Raw genomic sequence first — 24,238 nt, 5'->3', positions numbered from 1 at the left:
GGGGGGAGGGGCTGGCACTCTTAAAGGACCGTGAAGGCCAAATCACAAATAATAAAACAGAAAGGCAGGCAGGGAGGGAGGGAGGGAGGGAGGGAGGGAAGGAAGGAGGGAGTGAGTGAGTGGAGGAAAAAAAAGAGTGGAGGAAAATATGTTGAGTGGAGGGGAAGGTCGGAGAGAATGGGAGAGAGAGTCATACGTGTGCCAGGAGCGCTGCACCTCTCTCTTTGACTGGTGCTCTTCAAGGATTTTTTTCTCCTCATTTCTCTTTTATTTACCTCCCTCTTTCATTCCTCCCGCTTAGCTGTGGCACCGATTTGTTTCCTCTGTCTTTTTTGGTCTTTTCCATTTTTCTTCCCCCACCCCTTTCTCTCTCTCTCTCCCTCTCTCTCTCTCTCTCCCTCTCTGTCTGTCTTTCTATGGCTCGCAACAAAAGGCTGACGGAGTGAGCCTGACGTCTGAATGAAAAGCCCAAACCTGCCGTGAAGGGAGAGAAGAGGGAGACGGAGCAGAGAAGAGGAGGCTGAGGAGAAAAGATACAAGTGATCTGGCTGAAGAGGCGGAAAGAGAGAGGAGAGAGCGCAGATAAGTGCTGATTGCTGGCTGAAGACGAATAGAGATCCAGCTCTTTTTTTTTTTTCCTCCCACCCCCCCCCCCCCTCTTTTGGAGATTAAAGGAGTTTCAGGCACCGCTTTTACCATACGGCGGGCTGGCGAGGGGGTAGACGATCGTAGTTCTCACTCACCCATCCTCCCCTTCCTTCACCCACTGCCCGCTCTGTGCCACCCTCCATTTTTTTCCCCACCCTCTTGTCAAGAGTACCGGTCGTCTGAGAAAAAGAAATGGAGCTTCTGGGAGTGAGGTGACGAAGGAGGACAAATTTGGAAACAAGCTGTGGGAGAGCGAGAGAAGACAGCGAAGGAAGACAGAGAGAGAGAGAGAGAGCGAGAGAGAGAGGGAGGGAGGGAGGCTGGAGGAGGAGGTAGAGAGGAGAGGAGAGGATAACCCCAGGGCATACTGTGTGAGAATCCCCCAACGCCCACTTTTTCTTTTTTTTTTTCCTGTGCCTCTCCACCACATTTCCTCTGCCATGTGCAGCTCCTGATTTGAAGAATGTGGAGACAGCATTTCCCAGGCAAGGAGCATGTTTCATGTTGTCCCTTCTTTACTTATATGTGCATGTACTCATCCAGGGTAATAATAAAAAGCTGTGCGCTGTGTATGTGATGGCGGGAGGCAATTCGGAGGGAGGGGGTCGGGGGGTTGGATTTGGCTTTAAGGCTAATGAGCCTCTTATGTTTTTGCAATGAAGTGTGTCATGAAAACAGTGTGTGTGCACCCTAGTGTGTGTGTGTGTGTGTGTGGTGTGTGTGTGTGTGTGTGTGTGTGTGCGTGCGCAAGAGGGCAAGCACCCATGTGAGTGTGTCAGTGTTTCCTTTGGTTTGAAACCGCAGAAACTCTTCACAGCAGCGAGGAGAAGGCGCGATTAGAAGGGTTGTCATTAGTGGTCATTTGGCAGGTCAAAGGTCACAGAAGAATGGGAGTACCAGTGGCCCAGTGTGTGGTTGTTGTCAGGCCTGCGTCAGTGTGTGTGTGTGTGTATGTGTGTGTGTGTGTGTGTGTATTCAGGCTTGATTTTAAAATTTTGGGCTCATTATTTTGTGGATTCATCAGTACTCATTTTGATGATTTTGAAACATTAAAATAACCAGAACAGTCAGTAAAATCTGAGTGAGAACTGAATTAAAGGTATAATTTTAGTGCAGATGACACTCAACGATAGTGGGACCCTGACTCATGATCGTAATCAGATGCTAATTTACACTTTCTCCTCATTTTTCTCTTCACTATTAAGTCGAGCTGTCAACATTGCAAAAATACCACATTCAATACAAACTCGCTGTTAATGCGTTGCGCCTTTTTGCAGCAAGAAACACAACTTTTACCTGCGTATGGATGTTGAAATCCTGGCGAAAAACTGGGTTAAGCCGATCTGCGTCATTTAAAAATTCGATACATTTTTTTTTTCTGCTAACGTTGACGTGCTCCACACTTCTTGATTTTTGCATCCATGGTGTATGATTTTTGTCACTGCTTGCCCGTGTGGACGCAACAGAGCTTTGATATCTTATCTCCCTCTCCAGTGATGTGTGTGTTTGTGTGTGTGCATGTTGAGTGCACTGACCACTGTTCATCTACACTGACAGCTGCCTTTGTCTCAGGAGCCCGATTGTTTGAGGCCTCACTTGTGAAGCATAAAAGACAGACATTTAAAGAGGAGTGTGATGGATGGATGCTTCTCTCTTATGCCGTCTTGTGTACTTGCCGCTCACACCCACCTGCAATATCCTTTTTTGTCAGCATGTTTTTCCCTCTCTTTTTTTCCCCCCCGCTCTCCTCTCCTCTTCCACTTTTACATGTAATTTAGCCTTTCTCTTTCAGCCCTTCTATCTCCTCCCTCCCTCACCCCTCTTGGCAGGGCGTTTGGGTGGTGATAAGTTTGGAGGAGGGAGGCAGAGGGAGGACAAACAAGGTCTTTGTGTGTCCACATAGTGGAAACAAGAGACAGGCCCAGGGTGGTGGTGGTGTAGCCGGGCGCTGATAGGGTCCAGTGTGGCCTTGGAAGGAGGCAAGTCTGCCAAAGAAAAGATTACACCTCCCTTCTTTCTCTACAGATGCCAGGGGATCGTAAACACACTCAAGAAAGCAGACACTCCCAAGAACACAGGCGCCGGATTCTTGTTAACATGTACACACAGTTACAGAACTGAGGGAGGCTTTTGTGTTGTTGGCAGCGTGCAGGTGGACATACTATCTAATGATGATTCTTTACAACCAGCACTGAGAAAATAGAAGTAGAGTAAAAAAGGGAGCATTGGCATAGAGAGCTGTGGATGCCCTTGAACATTTTATTTCACAAAATCTGCGACATCCCTGATAATCGCTCATTAATGTTTATCATCTGTGGGTGTGTGTGAAGCTAAGTGCAGCCAAACTCTGTGTGTGTGTGTGTGTGTGTGTGTATGTGTGTGTGTGCGTGCATAATACTAAGCCGTGTTGGCCCACACTTAGCATGTTTGTGTCTCTGGAAAATGCAGTAATGAAACACGGACAGTGCCGCTTATAATCGGATGCTGCTCTTTAGATTTCTCTCGTCGTGATTGGGTGGAGTGTGGCGAGTGGCCGTTTGGGGGCAAGATGTGTTATCCCAAAAGCAAGCTTTGCTGCACTTGCCACAAAGAACAGGCTATCGGCTCAGACCCCCCCGCCCCCCTCCCTCCCCTCACTCTCGGACTATCCCGTCACTGAGGCCCCCAGCTTGGGAGTTGCTAGGTAACCAGAACCAGCTGTTGGTCCTAAGCCCGTTGAGCCCATTCTGGCTATGCGTCAACTACAGAGTAGTTTTCACTGAAAGCTCGCTGTGAACTCAGCGACCGCCGAGGTGGCCTTGACATCATCGTGCCATGGAAAATCTTCCTCACTTCCTTTTGTTTTTGCAGTTTTATTGTTCCACTGATGGGGCCACCGATATGGGAGTGTCCATGGCAAGTATCACACCAGTCTGGAGTAATTTAGGAGCATATCATCAACTTTCACACACAAGTAAGGGGGAGGAAAGGGGAACTAGAAAGAGAAAGGGCAACTGGAGAGTGAAAAGAAGGAGCTTGTGGGTGGTTAGGGTTTACTAGAAGAAGTCACCTGTAATTTAGAAAATGATATCAGGAAATAAAAGAGACTCTTAATAGTGTAACTCCTGTGCAGGTGAGGATGCTCAACTGTCTCAGAAGGCTATTATCAGAGATTCGAGATGGCAGAGTACACTGTGTAATTTTTCAGGAAATCACAATAGTGCAGGTAAGTTAATACGTCTCTGCAGCCCCAATGTGGGACCGTTTACCTTTCAAAGTGTGTGGAGGCCTCACAAACAAGCCACAAGTAAATCTGCGGGGAGCACATTAACCTCCAAATGAAATCGTCTTTGTAAACCAACCGAAGCAAGCTGGAAGTCCATGAAACCACAAAACCAGAGCGCATGATCTGTCAGAAAACAGAGCTTGAGAAACAAAGATAACTGATGTAGTGTGATATTATTAAATACCAATTTGAAGATTGGATTCCAAAGCCCCAGGGGGAAAAAATGCAGGTTTATTTTCTTTCATTGATTGTTTGCGCTCTATTTAGAAAATGATCCTTCTCCCTCCCGAAAACTCTGACTCACCAGCATCTGGCAGCGACAGCTTTTCTGAGCTGCTTTTCCAAGATCAGCCCTTCCAAACGAGAGAATTAGACACCCGATCGTATTCACTAAGGAGAGACATATTTCTATGAGCGCTGCTTGTTTTTTCTAACATCATAAAAAGATCACTTCTATTTCTGTTGTCAGAATCCAAAAAGGCTTTTTAGTTTGAAACATCTGTAATCCATTTGTGGTTGTGAGAACGCTCTTGCCAGCTCTGCCAAAAGTTTTCATACTTCCTGGAGAAGCATCCAGTTTGTGATTAGCATTGGCTAAAGGATGATATCAACTTTAGTCCATTCAAGCTTCCCTTGAGGGATGTAACAACATATGACCCCTGCAGACCTCCACTGGATAAGACTATCTGCTGTCACAGTGAACACGGTTTAGATTTAGTTTGTCAAGCTGCTAGCTTTGTTTCTTTATTACTCGCTGGCTTACAGACAATGCTGGCTGTTGTGCTACGATAAATACTTCGGGTACAATAACAGGAAATTGGCACAAGCAATTTGCATTTCTGTCCGCAAGACTGCCAGCCAAAATATCCTACCGCCTAATGTAAACCATCTTTAGTCATGCTGTTTCTGCTGCTCACACAAGTTTACTTAACAGCAAATAAGCACTTGAAAAATGGTGCTGTGGTGTATTTTTGTCGCTCTTAACAGGGAGTCTGGTGTTTTGTTGGCTTTGGGGTGGGACTCTGTGTTTGGACCCGGAGAGTCTGGCTTTGATTTTACTTCCTGTAGTCCAGGTTCTGGGTCTGGCAGCTGGGTGGGGCGGCCGGCATGCTGCTGCCAAACTCCCCAGACTGATGCAGACCCAGCCGAGGAGGGAGAGAGAGGCAAGGAGGCATGGAGGAATAGAAACGGACATAAACAGAGAGAGACTGGCATGACACGAGTTAAGTAAAAAGAAACAGATACTATCTTTCAATCTTTAGCAGCTGGACCTCTGCACAACAAACTGTTTGATACAAGCTGCTGTGTGATCAGTAGGGGATGGAAGGAGCCACCTTAGGGTGACTTATTGGGATAAGCCTTTGATTGGCTGAATATTGCTCTCTGTTCTCCATTCTCCCATTTTGCCTCTTTTGCTTGTTTAAAAATCCATAACTTGCCATCTGAATGCAATAGAGGCAGTAATGGTTTGTTTTTTCGTGAGTAGGGAATAATTATTTCATTATCTCAATATAATGATCATCAAATAACTAATTTATGATCTTAAGAACCCAAACTGTCTTCTTGTAATCATTAATGTAAAAATGTGTTTGATTATCTTGCATGCAATAAAACATCTGAAATCATCAGACATAAGGTAACCATTGCCGGTTATGTTACTGCCTATATTTAACATGAACAGATGACTGTTATTACAGCCTTCTGCAGCTGCAGCCTAATTCAGAGTCCCTGTAATATCCCCATAATATTCCACAAGCACCAATAATGCCACTGAGGTGATCAACATTTAGTTTACAGTAGCCTGTAATGGCCAAATAAGACATACAGTAAGATAATGTAATATTTAAGAATATTACTACTGAAGGTTATTATGTGACTGTAGTTAGTGACCTTAAACAAACTGTGGTAAATGGAAGAGATTGAGATCATTACTGCTCAATTTTTGAAACCGTTTATAAAATGATAACCAGAAACATTTTTGGATAAAGAGTATCCCATGATCTTCCAGAAGAAAGCTGTTTTGCAATATTTGCTGGTGTGTTATCTCTCCAGAGTTTCAGTGATATAAAAACTAAATCATTTAACACAATGCTGTCGTCCACATTTATGATGCCAAAAAATTGTAATCACACAATAATAAAATAAGTTATGGGTGGTTTTGTTTATTTGAAATCTGACACACACACATACACACACACACACACACAACTTGCAGAACATTGTTGATTGCATTAGAGCTGCATCAATCAGTGGACTATTAAATTTATCTGGGACTATTTTCATATTTGATTAATCCTTTTGAGTCTTTCTTAAGAAAACAATGTCAAAATTCTGTGATTCTAGTCCTCTTTGACAGTAAACGGATTATTTTTGGGTTGTTGATAAAACTACACATTTGAGGATTTCACACTGGGCTCTGGGAAACAGTGGTAGATATTTTTCACCATTTTCTGACATTTTATGGGCCAATCAACAAATCAATGAATCCAGATAATGATCAATAGATAATTATACAGTTATATTTGGCATGCACTGAATGTCTGTAAGTAAAAACAGTTTTAATATAATATTGATTGCAACCATATCACCCAGCTTCATTTTGTTATTTCATTTGGTAAAAATCTTTGCATCTTACACATTGTACAATAATAGTGTAATGATGGCAGGTCATATTCTGCAGCAAAAATCAAAAACACAGGATGTCCCTTTACATCCACCTCCACACAATGACGAAATGCTATTGCAGTAAACACGACTAATAACAAGAAGGATAGAAACAAGAAAAATACAAAACAAAACAAGTACAAGTATAAGAGATAGCATCATTACATAACACCTCATTGAAGCTGTGATAGTATGTCATAGTCAGTGCCATTAAGAATGTGTACATGGGGCAGCTTCCCCCCATCTGAACAATACTGCTCATCTAGCTAGACGAGTGTCAAAAGACAGACACACTACAGTACATGTAGTTGAGGTCAAATGTGCAACTTTTTCAGAAACTCCACACAGGGATGCTGTCAGCTCGGGTTCAATCGCACAGTCTAATATCTGAGAAAGTCCCTCAGATTCCCAAGATCCCAGATCAATGAGGAATTAGCTCCCTTATTTTTGCTGCAACTGGGACTGATTGCTGGCTACATTTTCGATCATTTCAGTTTTGAATTGTGAGCTCTGTGAACTGTTTTTAAATTGAATCAAGGATCATATACAGAAGACGAGCGCAGCTGCTTGAGATCCCATCTGTCATCGACTATTTCTGAAAAACATTTCCCTCCTGACACTATTTTTTAGAAGCACTGCTGAGCTCAGAGCTATTAATGCTTGTCACCAGCGATTTTGATTGGATTTGATTAAGAACTTCAAAATGATCACTGGTTCTGCTCGATTTATGTCTGATGCTGGCAGGAGGAAATATAACGTAGTCTGTGTCTGTCAGTGCGAGACCAGAAGCTAGAGCCCTATAAACTCATTACCTGTGATGCATCAGACATCAGGAGGACATAACAGAGTCTCTAGATTTCTGACCCTTCATTACAATCAAGTATAAACATACCATCACTCATGTAAGATAAACACACTGTCGGTTTTGGATATATTATTTTCTTTCTTTAGAATTGTTCTTTCTGTCTGAAAACCAATGAGCTTCTTAAAATCAATGGTAAAGTATCCAAGTCATTAAGACCTGCATTAACAGCCTCATTAGGAGTTAATTATCCGCAGATCCATCATGTATTTAGTCCAATGGCATGTTCTGCCTTATTAGGCTGGAGAAAGCCTATTAGCCACCAGGAAATAATTAATCAACAGTATTTTTGACCTACTTCCACTAGTGACACTGCTTTTCCCAACAGCTGTTTTTTGTTTATATGTGTATACAGTACAGGAAACTCATTCAGTGCGTGTCTGTGTGTCTGTGTGTTGTGTGCGTTCATACGAGGCTGCATCTGTCTGAGCAACAGTGCGTTTCCTAGTGTGCGTCTGTTTTAGATGGTCAAACTATTTTCTTCTTTGTCTATGATAATGAACTCTGCATGATGAGGCGCAGAGAGAGATGTACAGAGTCACAGGTGTGTTTGGTGCCAGAGCTGCCTCACACACACACACACACACACAAACACACACACACGCACACACAAGTACCTCCAGCGAGAATAATGTGTGCAGTCACCTTATACTCTGAAAAAAGGAACAATGAGATCGAGGTTACTTCTTCCACATTATTCCTTTTTTAACCTTTTCTTCTTCTGTACCTTTTTTTTCTCATCGTTGTTCTCTGTTTGGTATGCCATTGAGGCTTTTATGAAGTACTGCTTTTATGAGCACTGCACAATAATAATATTGTTAATGGTTGTAATATAATAACAAGGTAATAAAAAATCATCTCTGTATCTCCAAACCGTTTCATAAAGTGGCTCACAAAGCAGTCATAAAAGCCTTAAAACCTTCATAAAATCAACACCAAAGAGTGAAGAATGATGTGAGTAAAAAACGTGAAAGCAAAGCAATAATATGAAATCAACAGGAAATCAAGGTCAGAAATAATTTAACAGAACATCTATGCACCAAAACACATCTGTAAAAATGAGTTTCAAGCAGTAACAGATCTGTAACAGATGTAATCAATCCAATGGTTTAAATTCCTCAGAGGCTTTTTTAAAAATATAAACTGCCATAAAACAAAAACCAAAGTTCAATTAGTTGTTGTTTGTGGGTTTTTTTGGCTTGAATGTGGATCGAACAAGATTGATCTATACACAATGTAGTATTTTTTTTATTTTTGCAAAGTTGGGAGACTCACAATAGACAGATTGAAAAAAAGAACGGTCAAAATTGAAGCAGTAGAGAGGGAGATATGCTGATTTTTAATCTGCAGTATGGGCCTCAAAAGCACTGGATCCTACATTTCCCATAATGCAACTCAATAGCTAGATTCAATAGGCCCTCCCTGCCTCCTAAATTACCACCTCCATTTTTTCCTAATTTTAGAAAGCTCCTCAGAGCCACATAAGACTTGATATTTCACAGGCTGAGTGATGAGTCGACTTCATGTGTAAAAACACTGGACTGCTCCTTTAAAGGCTCATCCACTGATTTAAAAAAAGATCAATAATATCTTACAATTAATCCTACAAGCTGCCTGTTTGAAATGCTAAATCTGGGAAATAACGATGATACAAATAGGCTTTCCATTTCACATTTTTTCGGTCATGTCCTCCTCATAGTTCTCCTTCTCTGATTTACCTACATCTTCATCTTAAATCCCCTGTGCTGTGTGATGAACTCCTTTCCATAGTTTGTCATATGTTTGCGTCCTCTGAGATGTCTGAATGTGATTCAGCTTCTTCTGTGAATTGATAGAAGCAGAGAAAGAGAGAGATAGAGAGTTCACCTTGTTCTTAGATGAATTAAGACTGTAATAATAATAATGTGTGTCAGTTTGTCAAAGCTGTGATGTTAATGACACACCGCTAAGCTGTTCTTGATATTGTAATTCTCATTTTAATTAATCCCCCATTTCCATTTCTCTCACTCTGATGGGTGTAACGCAGGTGGGGGAGGTCTGTCATTCATTATGTCGTGAGTGAGTGTGCAGATTTGTGCATTTTTGCGTGTCTGTGTAAAGGAGTCAAACTCTGCATTATTTACAGTCTTTGGCTTTTTCAGCATCACTTAAGCAGTGTACCTGCAGAAGACCACAGATGTGTATCTCTGTAGAGTCTTTTCTAAAACTGACAACTTTGTCTTGCTAAAAGTACACTTTGAATTCAACTTCAGCCTCTATATTGATTTAGTAAAATCATTTGAACAGATAACTTATAAAAATGGTTGACAGTTTTTTCTTCAGCCTTCCAGAAAATAGACAAAATTGGATGTTAATCTTAAAGATACTTTCTCTACCAGAGACCCTTTTTTCCCAAGTATAAGTATTTCTCTATAATATGAATTAATCATGCCTGAATTCATAACTTATTTATCAACTGTTAACCCCAAAGTGTGGGTGTGGTTCAGATTTTGTTGACAGTGAGCTGGCAATTCATCAAGTCATCAAAATCGAGAATCAGATGTTGCTCAGTTCGGGTCGGTGCAAGGAAATATGTTTGTTTTTTTCTCCAGTCGAGTCCCACCATTTCAAACCAGTAAAAGGTGCACAGAGAAAGACGAAAAATACAGACATCTCTCATGTGAAATGGCCAACAGTGTGCTTAATGTGTGTTTGTTTGAGTTCATGTAGGAACTCATCACTTCTAGGAAGAAGAAAATAGCTTTTAAATTGTAGAACTTCATGGGGCCATCATCTTAAAATTTGGATCAATTATCAGTGAAACATTTTCGATTAACTCTGCAGAACATAAAATGAGCTTACCGATGCAGAATCTTTCAACATTATACACATCTGATGTGTTTAAAGTACATATGTTAGCATGTTGTCGTTGTGTAGGTCGCAGCACTGTCCTTGCTTCCCAAAACTGGAGGAGTTAAGAGAGACAGACATGGAGCGAGCAGGCTTGGATGTCCTCTCCAGCAGCGCAGATGCCACTAAATAAAATATTTCAGAATCCTGCCCAAATCCTCTAATCACCATGACAACAGGCAGCAGGGAGCCAGAGAGTGGTGCTGTGTGGACGCCCCTTTCTCCTTTTTCTTTTCCCTCTTTTTTTTCCTCCTCTTTTTAGAAGGATTTAGGTCTGCACTGCCGGTTTTTTCTTCAGTATTACACAGTTGGTTTTTTTAATCACTTAAAGAGTGCGTTACCTTGATGTGAGGCTGAAGAGAGTTATTCAGTAAATTAATCAATACCGGCTCATTTCTAGTTTCCAGCAGTTTTAGACACTTTTGTCCCTGAAGAGCAACCGTGTCACTACTGAGAACATCAGACACAATCACAAGTTTAAATGTAATTATTGATCAGCTGATTTTACCTCAGTGTCGGAATGAGGGGGCCCTGTTAGGTGTGTAAAGGGCGCACTGAAGATACACACACACACACACACACACACACACACACACACACACACACACACACACACACACACACACACACAGGAGCACACATTGAAGACCGTCCGGTTTCTGTGCGGTGATAGGATAATGGAGGTGATGACCTCATGGGGTGAAAGGACCTGTTGCCTGGTAACAGTACGGATAACAGAGAGAGAGAGGGGGGTAGTTGTATCACCAGCATTGTGTGTGTTTGTGTGTGTGTGACCAGTGTTGCCAGGTAAGGGAGAGGATGATAGTGGTATAAAGTAGACAGCAGCTGAGTCCAGTTTCAGAGTATTGATCCAGCTCAGGTGTGTGTGTGTTTGTGTGTTTGTGTGTGTGTATGTGGGCACGCATGTGTGTGTGAGCCACTGATTCAAGTCAAACACACAGCTCAGGTCTGTGTAAACACTTCCTGCGGTTGGATGTATTTCCTATATTTTACCACTTCTTCCGCAGCGCACTTCACTGTGTGTGACAGACATAGATAATTAACTTCCTCTCTTTTCTCTCTGTCTCTGCAGGTATTCGGCCCCAGATTATGAATGGGCCTATGCACCCGCGCCCCCTGGTGGCGCTGCTGGATGGGCGCGACTGCACCGTGGAGATGCCCATCCTCAAAGATCTGGCTACTGTGGCTTTCTGTGATGCCCAGTCCACACAGGAGATACACGAGAAGGTAGAACAAATGACTTTGCAGATGTTCTTTTTACCCACAATTTATTTTACATAGCGCCAACCTGTAGCACTGATCCTTTAAAGCCATATGAGAGGGACTGGGCTGTTCCAAAATCCTGAGTGTCTGCCATGAAGTCTACTTATTTAAATTATATAAACTAATTCCTATTGACTTTTGTTAATTTTAATTACTTCTGTGTTCTAATTATTCTTGCTGCTACTTTAATGTTTACTTTCTAGTTGCTTCAAGCTGTCTGGATTTTACAGCATGAAGTATTGTGGAAAACTTTCAAATATGCTTTACAGTTCAAATCAAAACAATGATGTGTTGGAGGAGTTATAAGCACCTTCATGTTTCCTGGGTTTGCTGCTAAAGTCATATATGGTTGTAATACTGTAAATATTCAACATGGAGAGTTATTCTTGGCCTTTGGAACACATACCTGTAAAATATTAAACTCAAGGGTCCCTTACTAGCTTTTTTTCCATAGCTTTTAGCTGCATCCCGCAGCCTAGGTTTTATTGATGCAGAACTTAAATTCAACTTAAATACTAAATTAGTTATTAAATGAAATGTAAAGTACAAATACAATAAAACACATCGAAACAGAGTAAAAAAAATAAAGAATAAAATGAAATATGAAAAATATTTTTAAAAATATGAAATACAAGTTTAAAATAATGTTTTAAGCCCATTTTTGCAACACTTATGTTCTTTACATTACAGCTGTTTTAAATATCTGATGTGTTTAGATGTGACAGTGAATATGTGTGAAGGCAAAGTACACCATAGTTTTTACACATTTTAAAGTCAGAGTGAGTAAATGTCACATTAAACTGTATGTTTGAAAAAAGTGTCAGAATAAGTCAAACCACATGAAGTTTTAAATTTATAGCAACATCATCAGACTGTGCAGCTTCTCACTCTCGTAGTGGTAGTAATAGTTTTGGCAGCATCTGCAGCCTCACCAAACTTTGAACATGATTCCTGATTTCAGCACAGAAGAATCCTCTCGTTCATCCTTCTGTGTCGCCTCCTCTGTAATGTAATAATAATATTTCAGCCCATTGGCTTGCTTCACTCTCCCAGTACAACTATAATGGTTTCATCACCGACGCTAATCCCACTGGGTGCTGAAGTGCTGCTTTGTTAAATAAGGAGGACGAGGAGGGGGAGGAGGAGGAGGCTGGTAATAGAAATGCAGTATAATTGTTCTGAGCTAGAGTGGGTGAAACATTTGTCTTCTTTTACTGTCTATACACTGGAGCGAGTCAGCAGCAATTTTACAATCCAAACTGGAGGGTTGAATGTCTTTACACTTAGAGAGCAAAACGAGCTCATGTTGGTTCTTCATGTTTGATCAGTGTCAGTGAAAATGCCACCTTTATACTGAATGTTCAAATACACTCATACCAACCTAATGATGTGAGTTTAGAAGCAAAATAAATACTTTCTTCCTACATACACACAAACACCAAGAAATATCTACACACAAACACCAAGAAATATCTACACACACACACACACACACACACACACAGAGAGGACCCATCTGAGAGTATAAGTGTTGGCAGCGCTCCCACAGTTATAGCCACAGAGCAGCAGGTACAGATGGGGCACTCTATACACACAACCTCAGCAGTAAGTTTCAACAGTGAAGTACTCTACACACACAAGTACATAAACAAACACACACAGAGCAAACTGTTGTCTTTGTGCGTGCATTGTCTAGAAGTGAGCAGATGCAGCGATTAAGGAGCCTGTCACTTAAGGAATCAGTGTAAACTGCAGCATTTGTGTTCGAGTCTGAGCCGCTGGTGGCCTGCACACATTTAGTGTGGCCCCTGTTGAGTGCAACAGTGAAAGGAAATATATTAGAAAGCACTCACAGTCTATTAACTAATACAGTAGTGTCCTTGCAAAGACACAGAAGACATTCTGAAGTGCTGCTAGTGTGACTTTCAAATGTCTTTTACACCACTGTCTCAGTAATCACTTTTTATTAGGGCTTAAACTAATGGTTTTTTGAAATTACCCTGCCGACTGTTTTCTCCATTCACAAATGATTCGTTTGGTCTGTAAAATGCCATAAAACATTAGAAATTGTTGAAAGATGATCAAATTTGCTGTTTTGTTCGAGAAAACAGTCGAAAAATACAGAATTTACTTTCATGTAAGACTAAGAAAAGGAGCAAATCTTTACAAATGACACCCTGGAACTGGGGGGCGTTTAGCATTTATACAAAATGTACTTAAATAATTAACCTTAATCCTAATCCCACACCTCAGAGGTATACTTTTTGTCTTTGTATCAGGTTCTTTATTCTATCATTCTAATTTGTGTCAATCAGTTTTCAGTCTTAATGACTTAATATAATCATTTTCTATTTCTGTTTTCATTAGTGTGTGTTTTATAATAAAGTTGATATTATTGTTTATATAGAATAGTTAGTAGAGTAGTTTTCTATTTTAGGAAATTTCCTTTTTCACCAAGAGTTGGATGAAAAGATTGATTTGTCCGCTGAGTGTGAAGATAGAGCCAGCAGGCAGTTGGCTTAGCTTTGCATTAACACTGAAAGTAGAGTAAACAGCTAGACTGGGTCTGTCCAAAGCTCAAAGATACCCATAGCAGCACCCCTAAAGCTCATTAATTAACACACTGTGTCTTTTATGTTTAATTGATACACAAATACAAACAATTTGCAGTTTTACATTATGTTCTATAACTATATCTTGGCAAAATAATTAATGTAACTTCTTTAAAACCCACAAAGAAATATCCATACTGTGTTTCTTTAATGCTTTGTAAATGTGCCCACCTGAGTGTAGAAGAATTAGTATTTCCAGTATTGAGAGCTTTATCTGCTCTACAAGAGTCATGCTATTCTTGCTATAGTGCCATAACAGTGTGACGGTGCACATGCTCTGTGGCATGCCAACTCAAACTGCAGAAGAGCGCTTCAGCTAATTAACATGATACAAAAGCTGTTTGCTCACTTTTTACGCTTCATGTAAACCTGTTTAGCTTATATTCTGATTCTGTGTCATTTTCCAGCATAATCTCCAGCCAACCTGCTGCTGGTCTACAAGTAATGAGATTAATGTATGAGGAAAGCTTTAACCTTGAATTTATCATACAGCTCCCACTCCAGCTCCAATAAAAAATAAAAAAATAAAAAAAGAGATGTATGGAAATTCATGGCTATGCTAATCCGGCGGCTCGGTTAGGTTAATTCAGTTAGAGGGTTGTGAATTTAAACCTGTTATTTAACAACCATGGCTTGCAGCAGCTACTTGTTATGCTTTCTGGGTATCTTAGCAGCTGTCAGTCTACTTTATGTTCCTGCCTGGGTCCACTCTAACCCTATTTGCATACAGTCTGAATGAATGGATAGTGACAAATACCAGCTTTGGCAAGCGCTCGTTCTAAACACACAGACAAGCACTCGTATTTTAGAGCACACATAAACAATCCATTTGCATTTAGATGACGGATAGCGTACATTAACTTAGCTCCAAAAAAAAGGAAGGTGGTGACTGCTGTTGTACTCCTCTTGGCCACAACAAGTTGCTCAGACAGCGTTACGATAAATCAATCTGAATGTAAATGCAGGGAAGATATTGATTAAGAACCATAATGACATTGTGTCTATAATATGAATGCAGATGATTTCTTACAGTCTTAGTCTATAATGATTGTTTAGAGAATTCTGATATAATAGGACAGCAGAGATGATGCCTCCTCTTCTCTACTCTCCTTGAGGTTCTGAATGAAGCAGTAGGGGCCATGATGTACCACACCATCACCCTGACCAGAGAGGACCTGGAGAAGTTCAAGGCACTCCGCATTATCATCCGCATTGGCAGCGGCTACGACAATATCGACATCAAGGCTGCCGGGGAGCTCGGTAAGGGGACAAACATATGCTGGGAATAATGAACATGGAGGGCCGTGCTTCCCCATATGGCTCATTCATTCACCATCACATGAGACAAAAAGAAAAATAAATCAACAAAACCAAAAGTGATGCATTATGGATAAGGATAGTGCACCCTTGGATGCAGGCCAAACCAAACTCTACTCACTATATTGAATGAATATAAACAACATATGTAACAGGAATTATCACATACTGTAGAGTAAACAAAATATGTCATGCAACTGATTGTGTATGCAGAGCAGATGCTCCAACTGATAGGAAACTCTCCCTCAGATTCCCATTTGGACCCTTTGGCATATGTTTGGTATGAGAGCAGGATTTAGTGTGATATCCTAATTATCATCTTTTGTGGTAATACATTTCTTTTTTCTTTTTTTTTCTGAGAGGAATGTTATTTTTATGGACATAAGTAGCTGCTATAATTATCCTCTTATGCTTCAGTATTATGTTTTAGATACAGCGTAATTATATTTTTGTAGAAAGTCAATTATTTTATGAGATAAAAGGAACTACACATACATTTATTGTCAAAACAGCCATAATAATTAAATCAATTATGTTTCTAGTCAGTTGAATGTCTTGGAGAGCTGAACTATCTCACGTAATGTTTTGAGCTTCATTGTTTCTCAATTTTTCTCTCTTGTTGTACCTACTCCAGGCATCGCAGTTTGTAATATCCCCTCAGCGGCTGTAGAGGAAACGGCAGACTCAACACTTTGTCATATTCTCAACCTGTACCGGCGAAACACCTGGCTCTACCAGGCCCTCCGGGAGGGCACGCGGGTCCAGAGTGTGGAGCAGATCCGGGAGGTGGCGTCAGGGGCAGCCAGGATGCGAGGAGAGACGCTCGGCCTCATAGGATTTGGTGAGCTCCTTGTTTGGGAGGGTGTTTATTGGTAGCAGTGATGCCACGTTTAGTTATTTGAAACTTCAACATCTGCATTGAGTTCATGAGAGCATCTGGCAACATATGTGGGAGCATTTTTGCTTGAGAGAGAAGTTTAGAATTATTGTCCCAACTTGACCTGTTTATTGTTTCAACAAAAAATGTATTGAAGACTGGATGGGTATACATCCAAATAAATCAAATACCATTAAAATAAATTAATATCTGTCTATTTTAAAACTCCACTTCAAAACTATCATACATGTTTTAATTCCAAGTTCTATTTTCAGTTTCAATAGTTGTTGAGACATTTCAACCTCAACCTTAAATGTTAGCAATGTCTAGAACCAGCAAATCTTGCTTGTTAAATAATTAATTAATAATAAAAATCCTGCCAATACAGAAAGTGATTTATTTTCCATCACACTACTAATAGATTGATTAATTAATGCTTTACGCTCTAGTAGTGGTGCACATGCATTTGGTATCTTGCTGCATTTACTGAAGCTAAACTACTGGAATCTGAGCCGTCTCTTAGCTCACACTGTCATTCCATCTGCCTCCATCAGGTCGCTCAGGCCAGGCGGTGGCGATGCGGGCCAAGCCGTTTGGCTTCAACACGATCTTCTACGACCCCTACCTCCAGGACGGCTTGGAGCGCTCGTTGGGCGTTCAGCGAGTCTACACACTCCAGGACCTGCTCTACCAGAGCGACTGCGTGTCCCTGCACTGCAACCTGAACGAACACAACCACCACCTCATCAACGACTTCACCATCAAACAGGTAGGGGAACTCAAGCACAGAGGAAGCTCAAGGCATGAAGAATTTATCCCTCTTATATAAGCCAGATTTTACAATCACTATTGAACTGAATATATGGTTTGAAAGGCCAACATAGCAAACATCCAAAAACTGCAACTCATCAAAACTCATAAGCTGGAGTTGGCAAAAGCGTTTTCCTCATTACCCTCCAAAGCAGGTTGCACATTCTCCTCACTAAGATTCCCAGAGGTTGGTAGCACAGCTTTAACCCGGCAGACTGGCAGTTGACTTGGCTGGCCACTGGCATCCCTCAGCTACCAGGGTTCCTTTGTTGGCAACTTGCAATTACAGGCTGTTTAAACAACCTTTAAATAAGTGGAAAGGTGCGTGGAACATGCACATGCAAAGAAATATTAGAGAGTCCTTGTGGCTCCAGAATAACAGGGAGGTGGATGGTGGTCTTTTGTTACAATGTGTGAAAACTGTGTTCATTTGCATGTTTTTAAAATCAGTAAAATAAATAAATTTGAACCCTAACAGAACGTAGTAATCCAACATTCCTTCATATTCACCAGTAAACTTACTATGTAAATATAGATATTTCCCTTCAAAAGTAAGGTCTACTAGCCTACAATCCTACACACTCTTTTCAGCAGTCATGATTTACTTTACTTCTGCACTTGCTCATTCTGAGCAGTACACCACTACAGTTGTGAGTTTCTTACAAAGCAGAGGAATGCTACTGACCAGCCAAGTCACATTTGCCAGCTGAGTGGTCTACCAGGCCAGGCATGGGGGTTAACCAGCCTTGGTGTATTAGTAGCTAAGCTAGTCACTCCATGAGACCAGAGATTGAACAGCACCATGTCAACTTCATGGGACTGCTTGCTCAGAAAGTGAATATTCAGCCTCACAGGAGAGAGGAAGTCTTTGTCATTAAAAAACAATTTGCATTAACTTACATCCATTCCCTGAAGACTTCATTTTACCTAAAAAAAAAATCTTAACCTTCAAATCGACCTCTCTGTTTTAGATGTTTAATGTGATTGTGTGAACAGATTTTATCCCCTAACATGATTAATGCAAGAAGAAGCACTGTTGAGATTTTTCAAACACTTGTACAGCCTTGCATTCAGTTTTTTGCTGATCCCTGCTGCCACCTGCAGGGTATTAATTGAACTGCAGGTTGTTTTACAGTCAATTCAGTGGTCTATTAAAGATTTGAACCATGTACAGGTGCTTGAAGAATGAATATGTCACTACTATTTGCTTTGTTAGCCTCTCAAAGAAAATTCTGATGTTCATCTGCATCATTGCTTATATGCTAGTTTATGTTATAGCCTGAATAAAAGCTTCTGTGAACATGAAGGGATTAGTGTCAATTAAATGTCCTCTTCCTTTGCAAAGCCTTTTGTTATCCTGCCTGTCTTTATGTGAAAAGCATTTGTTTTGTTGGATATTGAAGAAAAAAAAATCCTCCTACACTGCTCAGAGGCAGTGACAGCACCTCTTGAGTGTATAATCTCAAAGCCACACATGCTGACATGTTGAACATTTAAAACTGTAATATGCTAAGAATTTTTTAAAAAACAAACTGATGCGTCTATTATTTGTAGATGCGTCAAGGCGCTTTCCTGGTCAACGCGGCGCGGGGGGGTCTGGTGGATGAGAAAGCTTTGGCTCAGGCCCTGAAAGAAGGAAGGATACGGGGAGCTGCCTTGGACGTCCACGAGTCTGAGCCTTTCAGGTGGCTGCGATCTGCCCTTTTACACCATCAGATAAGTGAAGAAGATAGATAGTTCTTCCTTATTCATCTCTTCATCTCTTTTCCTGCTTGCAGTTTTTCTCAAGGTCCTCTGAAAGACGCCCCCAACTTGATCTGCACACCCCACACCGCCTGGTACAGTGAGCAGGCGTCGCTGGAAATGCGAGAAGCTGCCGCCACAGAAATACGCAGAGCCATCACCGGTGCGCACACATCTGTGACTGCATGCAGACCCCCACGCATTCATATGGTTTGGTTACTCAGCTCACCAGAGTTCAATCTTTTTCTCCTACGCAGGCCGTATTCCTGATAGTCTCCGAAACTGCGTCAACAAAGAGTTCTTCGTCACCACAGCGCCCTGGGGAATGATGGAGCAGCAGCAGCCTCAAGTTCACCCTGAGATCAATGGTGCCGCCTACAGGTAGGAGGTGGATTTATGGGAACCCAGCAGGTTACTGACATCACACAGAGATCACCTGTACAATCTCAACACCTGCAGTAGATGAGGCTTAACACACAGGGGGAGTGGTAGTTTGTCTTCATGTTCATGTGTATGTTTATCTGATATTCTGGCTATTTTTTCCCTAAATATTTGGCTGGGTCCTAGTTTTTAGTGGTGTGACTATATATTGCCCAAATGAATGTATCCCTTTAGCTTAGGTTCTTCATCTCTCAGTCTCTATATTGTCTCAACCAGACTGAACTGCTTTTCTCACACAGCCGAGTGAACCAAACGATGGTACAGGCCATAGCAACGGGGGGAATGCAGGACAAATTATATACCTAATTCTCAACCAGGTAAATGAATGAATACTACTACTGCTGGCCCACAGGCCAGAGCAAATGAATAACATCATTAATAAAAAACCAAAACCCATTGAAATCTACTGTATAGCCTCTCTCTGCTTCACACTCTAACTCACCTTGCTGTACCTACCCAGTATCCCATTGATACCCGCAACACCCCCCTCCCCTAACACTCCCACCCTGAAATAGACACTGAAATACAGCTGATGTTTGTACATTTACAGTTAGGTGTGACATACTGGAGTTCAAGAGTAGAATATTTGTATATTGATATACTTCTTTGAGCAGATTTACAAGCAACAAACAGTAGACAGTGCAAAAATGACAGCTGGAAGGTTTTAGATGTGGCGCTTCTTCAGTGAAAGTCAGGAAGAGGACATGGAGTTATGTCACTGTGGTAAAGAAAGAAAGAAATACAGATGTGTGTTTTGTGGTGACTGCGATGTGATCCTCACACCATGTTTGTCAAAGGGAATCTTAAACCTTTCTAAAGCATTACAAGTTTCCTTCCGCACGTTTACCCTTTCAGCTCTCCAGTATTAAAGGGCTCCCAGTTCACCCATATTCAAGAAAACAACTTACATAGCCCTTTGCAGTACCAGTGTCTAATATAAATATATATATATATAAAATGTTTTTCCATGTTCTGTTGTATTGGCAGCAGAAATTGAAGAGATAGATATCTTAAAACCTGAACAAATAAGTATCTGCAGGACTAGATATCATTATAAGTAAGTGAGCAAATATGTTTAAAATCCTCTCACCAGACTTGCCTCCATGCTGCAGTGCTCCTTGCGATGTTTATTATACTTGCACCATTTTAAAATGGTTTTCTTTGCTTATTCTCAATAGTACTTCATTATTGACTTCATTATATATATTGTATATAATTAATTTAAAGTTACACAACTTTTCAAATTTAATGTGCTGATTCTGTTTTGCTAAAACTCTAAGTTTGACAATGCAGCTGTTTTTAGATTTTAGAGATTATAATCAGGGAGCAACGTATTCATTTCAGTTGTGTGGTAGGGAAAAACATCTTACCGCAATCATACTGCTGGGCAGCAGCAGAGTTATTCTAGTTCTTACTTTCAGGTAAATAATAGTTTTGTCTTTGCTCTCCATCACACATGTTAATCACCTCATGTCCGGTCTGCAGGTTCCCTCCTGGTGTGGTGGGCGTTGCCCCCGGTGGGATTCCTGGGCCTATGGAGGGGTTGGTGCCCGGGGGAGTGCCCATCGCCCACACCCTGCCCCCTGGTACCCATCCGTCACAGGCCACCTCCCCCAACCAACCCTCCAAACATGGCGACCCCATGAGAGAGCACATGACTGAGCCGTAGGACTGCTGCTGTAGCCGAGCAGGGGGCTAAAACCGACATTAAAAACTATGAAACCCAGCAATTCAACCATCTGACTCTACACTTGACTTCAGCCGTCTGAACCTACCAGCAGACTGCCCGCCAGGCAATGTTTCACACACTTCATTTTTGTGTGAAGCCACTAAAGCCTGAGTGAGGACAGTGGATGTGACACACACACACAAGCTGCCACACAGAGATGGGACTGACTGTCAAGCTTAGGCGCAGAACATCTGATCCTCCCTCCATATCTGTTTTTGTTTCTTGTTGATTTAAGTGATACTTTCATCTTTATTTTTTAGTATATTTTAGGGAGATTCCTCCTGGCTTCTGGGACACGTTGACATTACCACATGCAGGATGGAAATCTGTCCCTCCCTCCCTGGTTTAAAAGAAGCGCTTGAGAGGACAGTGACTTCGTAAATGACCCATCAAGCCTCCTTTTCTGTCCTTCGTCATCACCCATTTCAGCACAAACATGTCTCGTGTTTTTTTTGGTTTTTTTTACTTCTTCTGTTTATCTTATATTCTGTGTTTCTGTTGCAAGTGTATGATATCTGTTTTTCTGTTCTTCAGTGTGTGAAAATGAATGGATTTACAGTTAACATGTATGTTTAGCAGACCGGAAAAGCCAGCTGACGACGACTGCAGCATCTGCCATCCTGTTCAGAAATCTGAACTCCATCTTTGCTCAGCTCTCAATCGTTGAGGCCAGCGGCCCCTGAATGTAGAGAAAGATGCAAGGCGGTAAACACGCTGTACCAGCTCCTGGGAGAATATTTCGGCTTATGAGGTAAAAACTACCCTTTTAAACCAAAAAAAAATAAATAAAAAGAAACGGAAAAATGGAAAAAAAGACTGACATTCATAGTTAGATATTGTAAGTTGAGTGTTTGACACCTCAGTTAAATCTTGCTGTTTTTCCAACTGTACTGAACTGAAGTACCTGCAGTATGTGGTTATTGTTATGAGCAGTGTCCCAAATACCTGTTTGCATCCAAAGGACCTACAGTACATTGCAGGACCAGCTAACGAGAATGGAAAGTGTTTAGAAAAACAAAAACAGTAATTCTGTCAATGACTCAGGAAAAAAAACCTAATCATCAAATCTGTCCAAATCTGAACAGAAAAGAGAAAAAAAAATCAAGTCTGCTTTTCACATCTCTACCCATTTCTCCATTGTGGTATTTTTTTTTTTTTAATATATCAAATGTTTGTTTTTTGATGTTCAAAGTTTTCAGTCCTGTTAGATTTGTATTGCCTTGTTAAATGTTCTTATAATCATAGTCTTATGTGACGACCTGCCCTCTCCTCCTTATAGTTTCTTCTTTGTTTTTCTGCTCTGATGAAAGCCAACTGCGGCTCTCCGAGGCATCGTCCATCCCTTTATAGCCCCGTGACGTTAGCAAGAGAAGGCTGTTTGGTTTTTAGTGTGATTGTTTGTATTTGTTTCTTGTACAAGGTGAACATATAGCATACAGTGCAGCTGGTAACAATAAATAAAACATACTGTTCTGATTGATCATGATGAGGCTCTGTGGAAAGTTTGTGCCATTTTTTTTTTTTCGTCTAACGGACACTCAAGTCATTCAATGGGGCTAAAAATCCTCCAAAAGACTCTGGTCATTAATATTAAACTCACTCTACAGTGTGATGTCTCTAATCCTTTCTATTTAGCATTTATAACAACTATTAAGCAGCTAATATAATTAAGTAATGCTTAGCCAAAGCATAAGTCTTGATGATTCTTCAATTAAGCATCACAGAAGTACAGAAGCTTCATAGAACGTTATTAGTAATTTTGAAATATCCTATTTGCATACAACTACAATATATGATTATTTATATACCGCTTGTAAATACTAACCAGGGGGATTTTATTTAAGTTTTACCTAGATTTCTGTCAATAACTTGTGTAAGATATATTTATTATCCACCAGAGGGTGGTAGAAATCTAGGTCCACATTGTGAAGTTAAAAACTTTATATAGTGTATAATGTCCTTCCTGTATAGGTAAATGTTTAAAATGACAGAACTAGCTTTGATACATGAGACACTGTTGGAAGCTGAGGAATATAAGACAGGAAACAGTTTACTTGGACATTCAAAAAGGTTTTCCTTTTATTTTTTTTCCTTATTTTGCCTGTTCTTTGCGTTACACTCTGTATAGTGAAATCAGGCCTAAATCCACAAACCATCATAGTCACAACTGCAACTATTGCATAAATACAAAGCAACATACAGGTGATGTTCAAAACGTGTATGACTCGAATGAAACACAAAAGAGGTTACAGTACGCAATGGCAAGAAAACAAAAATGCAAACATTCACGGCAAAAAAAGTAACGACAACTCATGTTTTTTCTTCTTTTTTTCAGTCAGCTTTGGTTTTATAATGTTGCAGTCTCTCACAACGACTTTAATCAATAAACTTAAAGATGGGTTTCACATAATGACAACAAACAGGTTACAGAGGGGGGATGAACTGATGTGTACCATGAGGGTGACCTTAACAAACATATGCTATAAGGGAATAAAGGGAGATAACGATGAGACGTGTGACTCGCGGTTCATGTCGTGACATTGAATGTGTCTCACTGCCCAAAAAAAAGCACCAGGTTTTAGGCATCCAGATGAGGTACTAAATCGCACGTAACAACATAAGTAAACTTTTCCACTGATGGTCATGGTTGGTTCTTTCGTCACAGCAACAGTGTTTCTGTGCAATGTGTCTTCATCAAGATTGAGAGAATAATTAACAAAAACCACAAAAAAGAGAGAAAAAATATACAGAAAGCTCTTATTAGCTCAAATAAGTTTCCAAACAATAAATATGTAGAGTAAGTTCAGAGAAGAAAACACACACACACACACACACACACACACACACGCACTTCTCAGTTCAATCAGTCTGAAAAAAGGTAAACCAAAGATCCAACATAATGTTTGTGTGCTAAACTGTAGTGAGTGTAGATTTAACTTGTAAAAGGGAACATTTCCCTTTTCAAGAGCTTCATATATGACCTTAATTCAAGCAATGATATTTATATAGAAATGTTTTTTTTAATAAATGTGCAGTGCTTAGTAATAAGGATTAAAGTCATTTGTTATTACACAATCTCTGGCTTTCTAAAGATAAT

The 24,238-nt window shown here is 40.6% G+C and overlaps 1 protein-coding gene across 1 annotated transcript in view; it reads left to right on the top strand.

Moving 5' to 3' along the window:
* Positions 1–21,200, top strand: part of LOC128372686 (trithorax group protein osa-like) — a 34,723-nt gene extending 13,523 nt beyond the window's left edge. Inside the window, exons 2-9 of the mRNA XM_053332812.1 lie at positions 11,422–11,576; positions 15,340–15,484; positions 16,176–16,382; positions 16,973–17,187; positions 18,783–18,913; positions 19,007–19,134; positions 19,229–19,352; positions 20,898–21,200. Coding sequence (XP_053188787.1) covers positions 11,422–11,576; positions 15,340–15,484; positions 16,176–16,382; positions 16,973–17,187; positions 18,783–18,913; positions 19,007–19,134; positions 19,229–19,352; positions 20,898–21,081 — 1,289 coding nt within the window. The 3' untranslated portion in view covers positions 21,082–21,200. The remainder of the gene's footprint in view (positions 1–11,421; positions 11,577–15,339; positions 15,485–16,175; positions 16,383–16,972; positions 17,188–18,782; positions 18,914–19,006; positions 19,135–19,228; positions 19,353–20,897) is intronic.
* The last annotated feature ends 3,038 nt before the right edge of the window (positions 21,201–24,238 follow it).

The sequence above is a fragment of the Scomber japonicus genome, chromosome 14 (genome assembly GCF_027409825.1).
Source record: "Scomber japonicus isolate fScoJap1 chromosome 14, fScoJap1.pri, whole genome shotgun sequence".
Lineage (NCBI taxonomy): Eukaryota > Metazoa > Chordata > Actinopteri > Scombriformes > Scombridae > Scomber > Scomber japonicus.
Note: the sequence above shows the minus strand (reverse complement) of the source record. Positions and strands in the feature narration are given on the sequence as shown.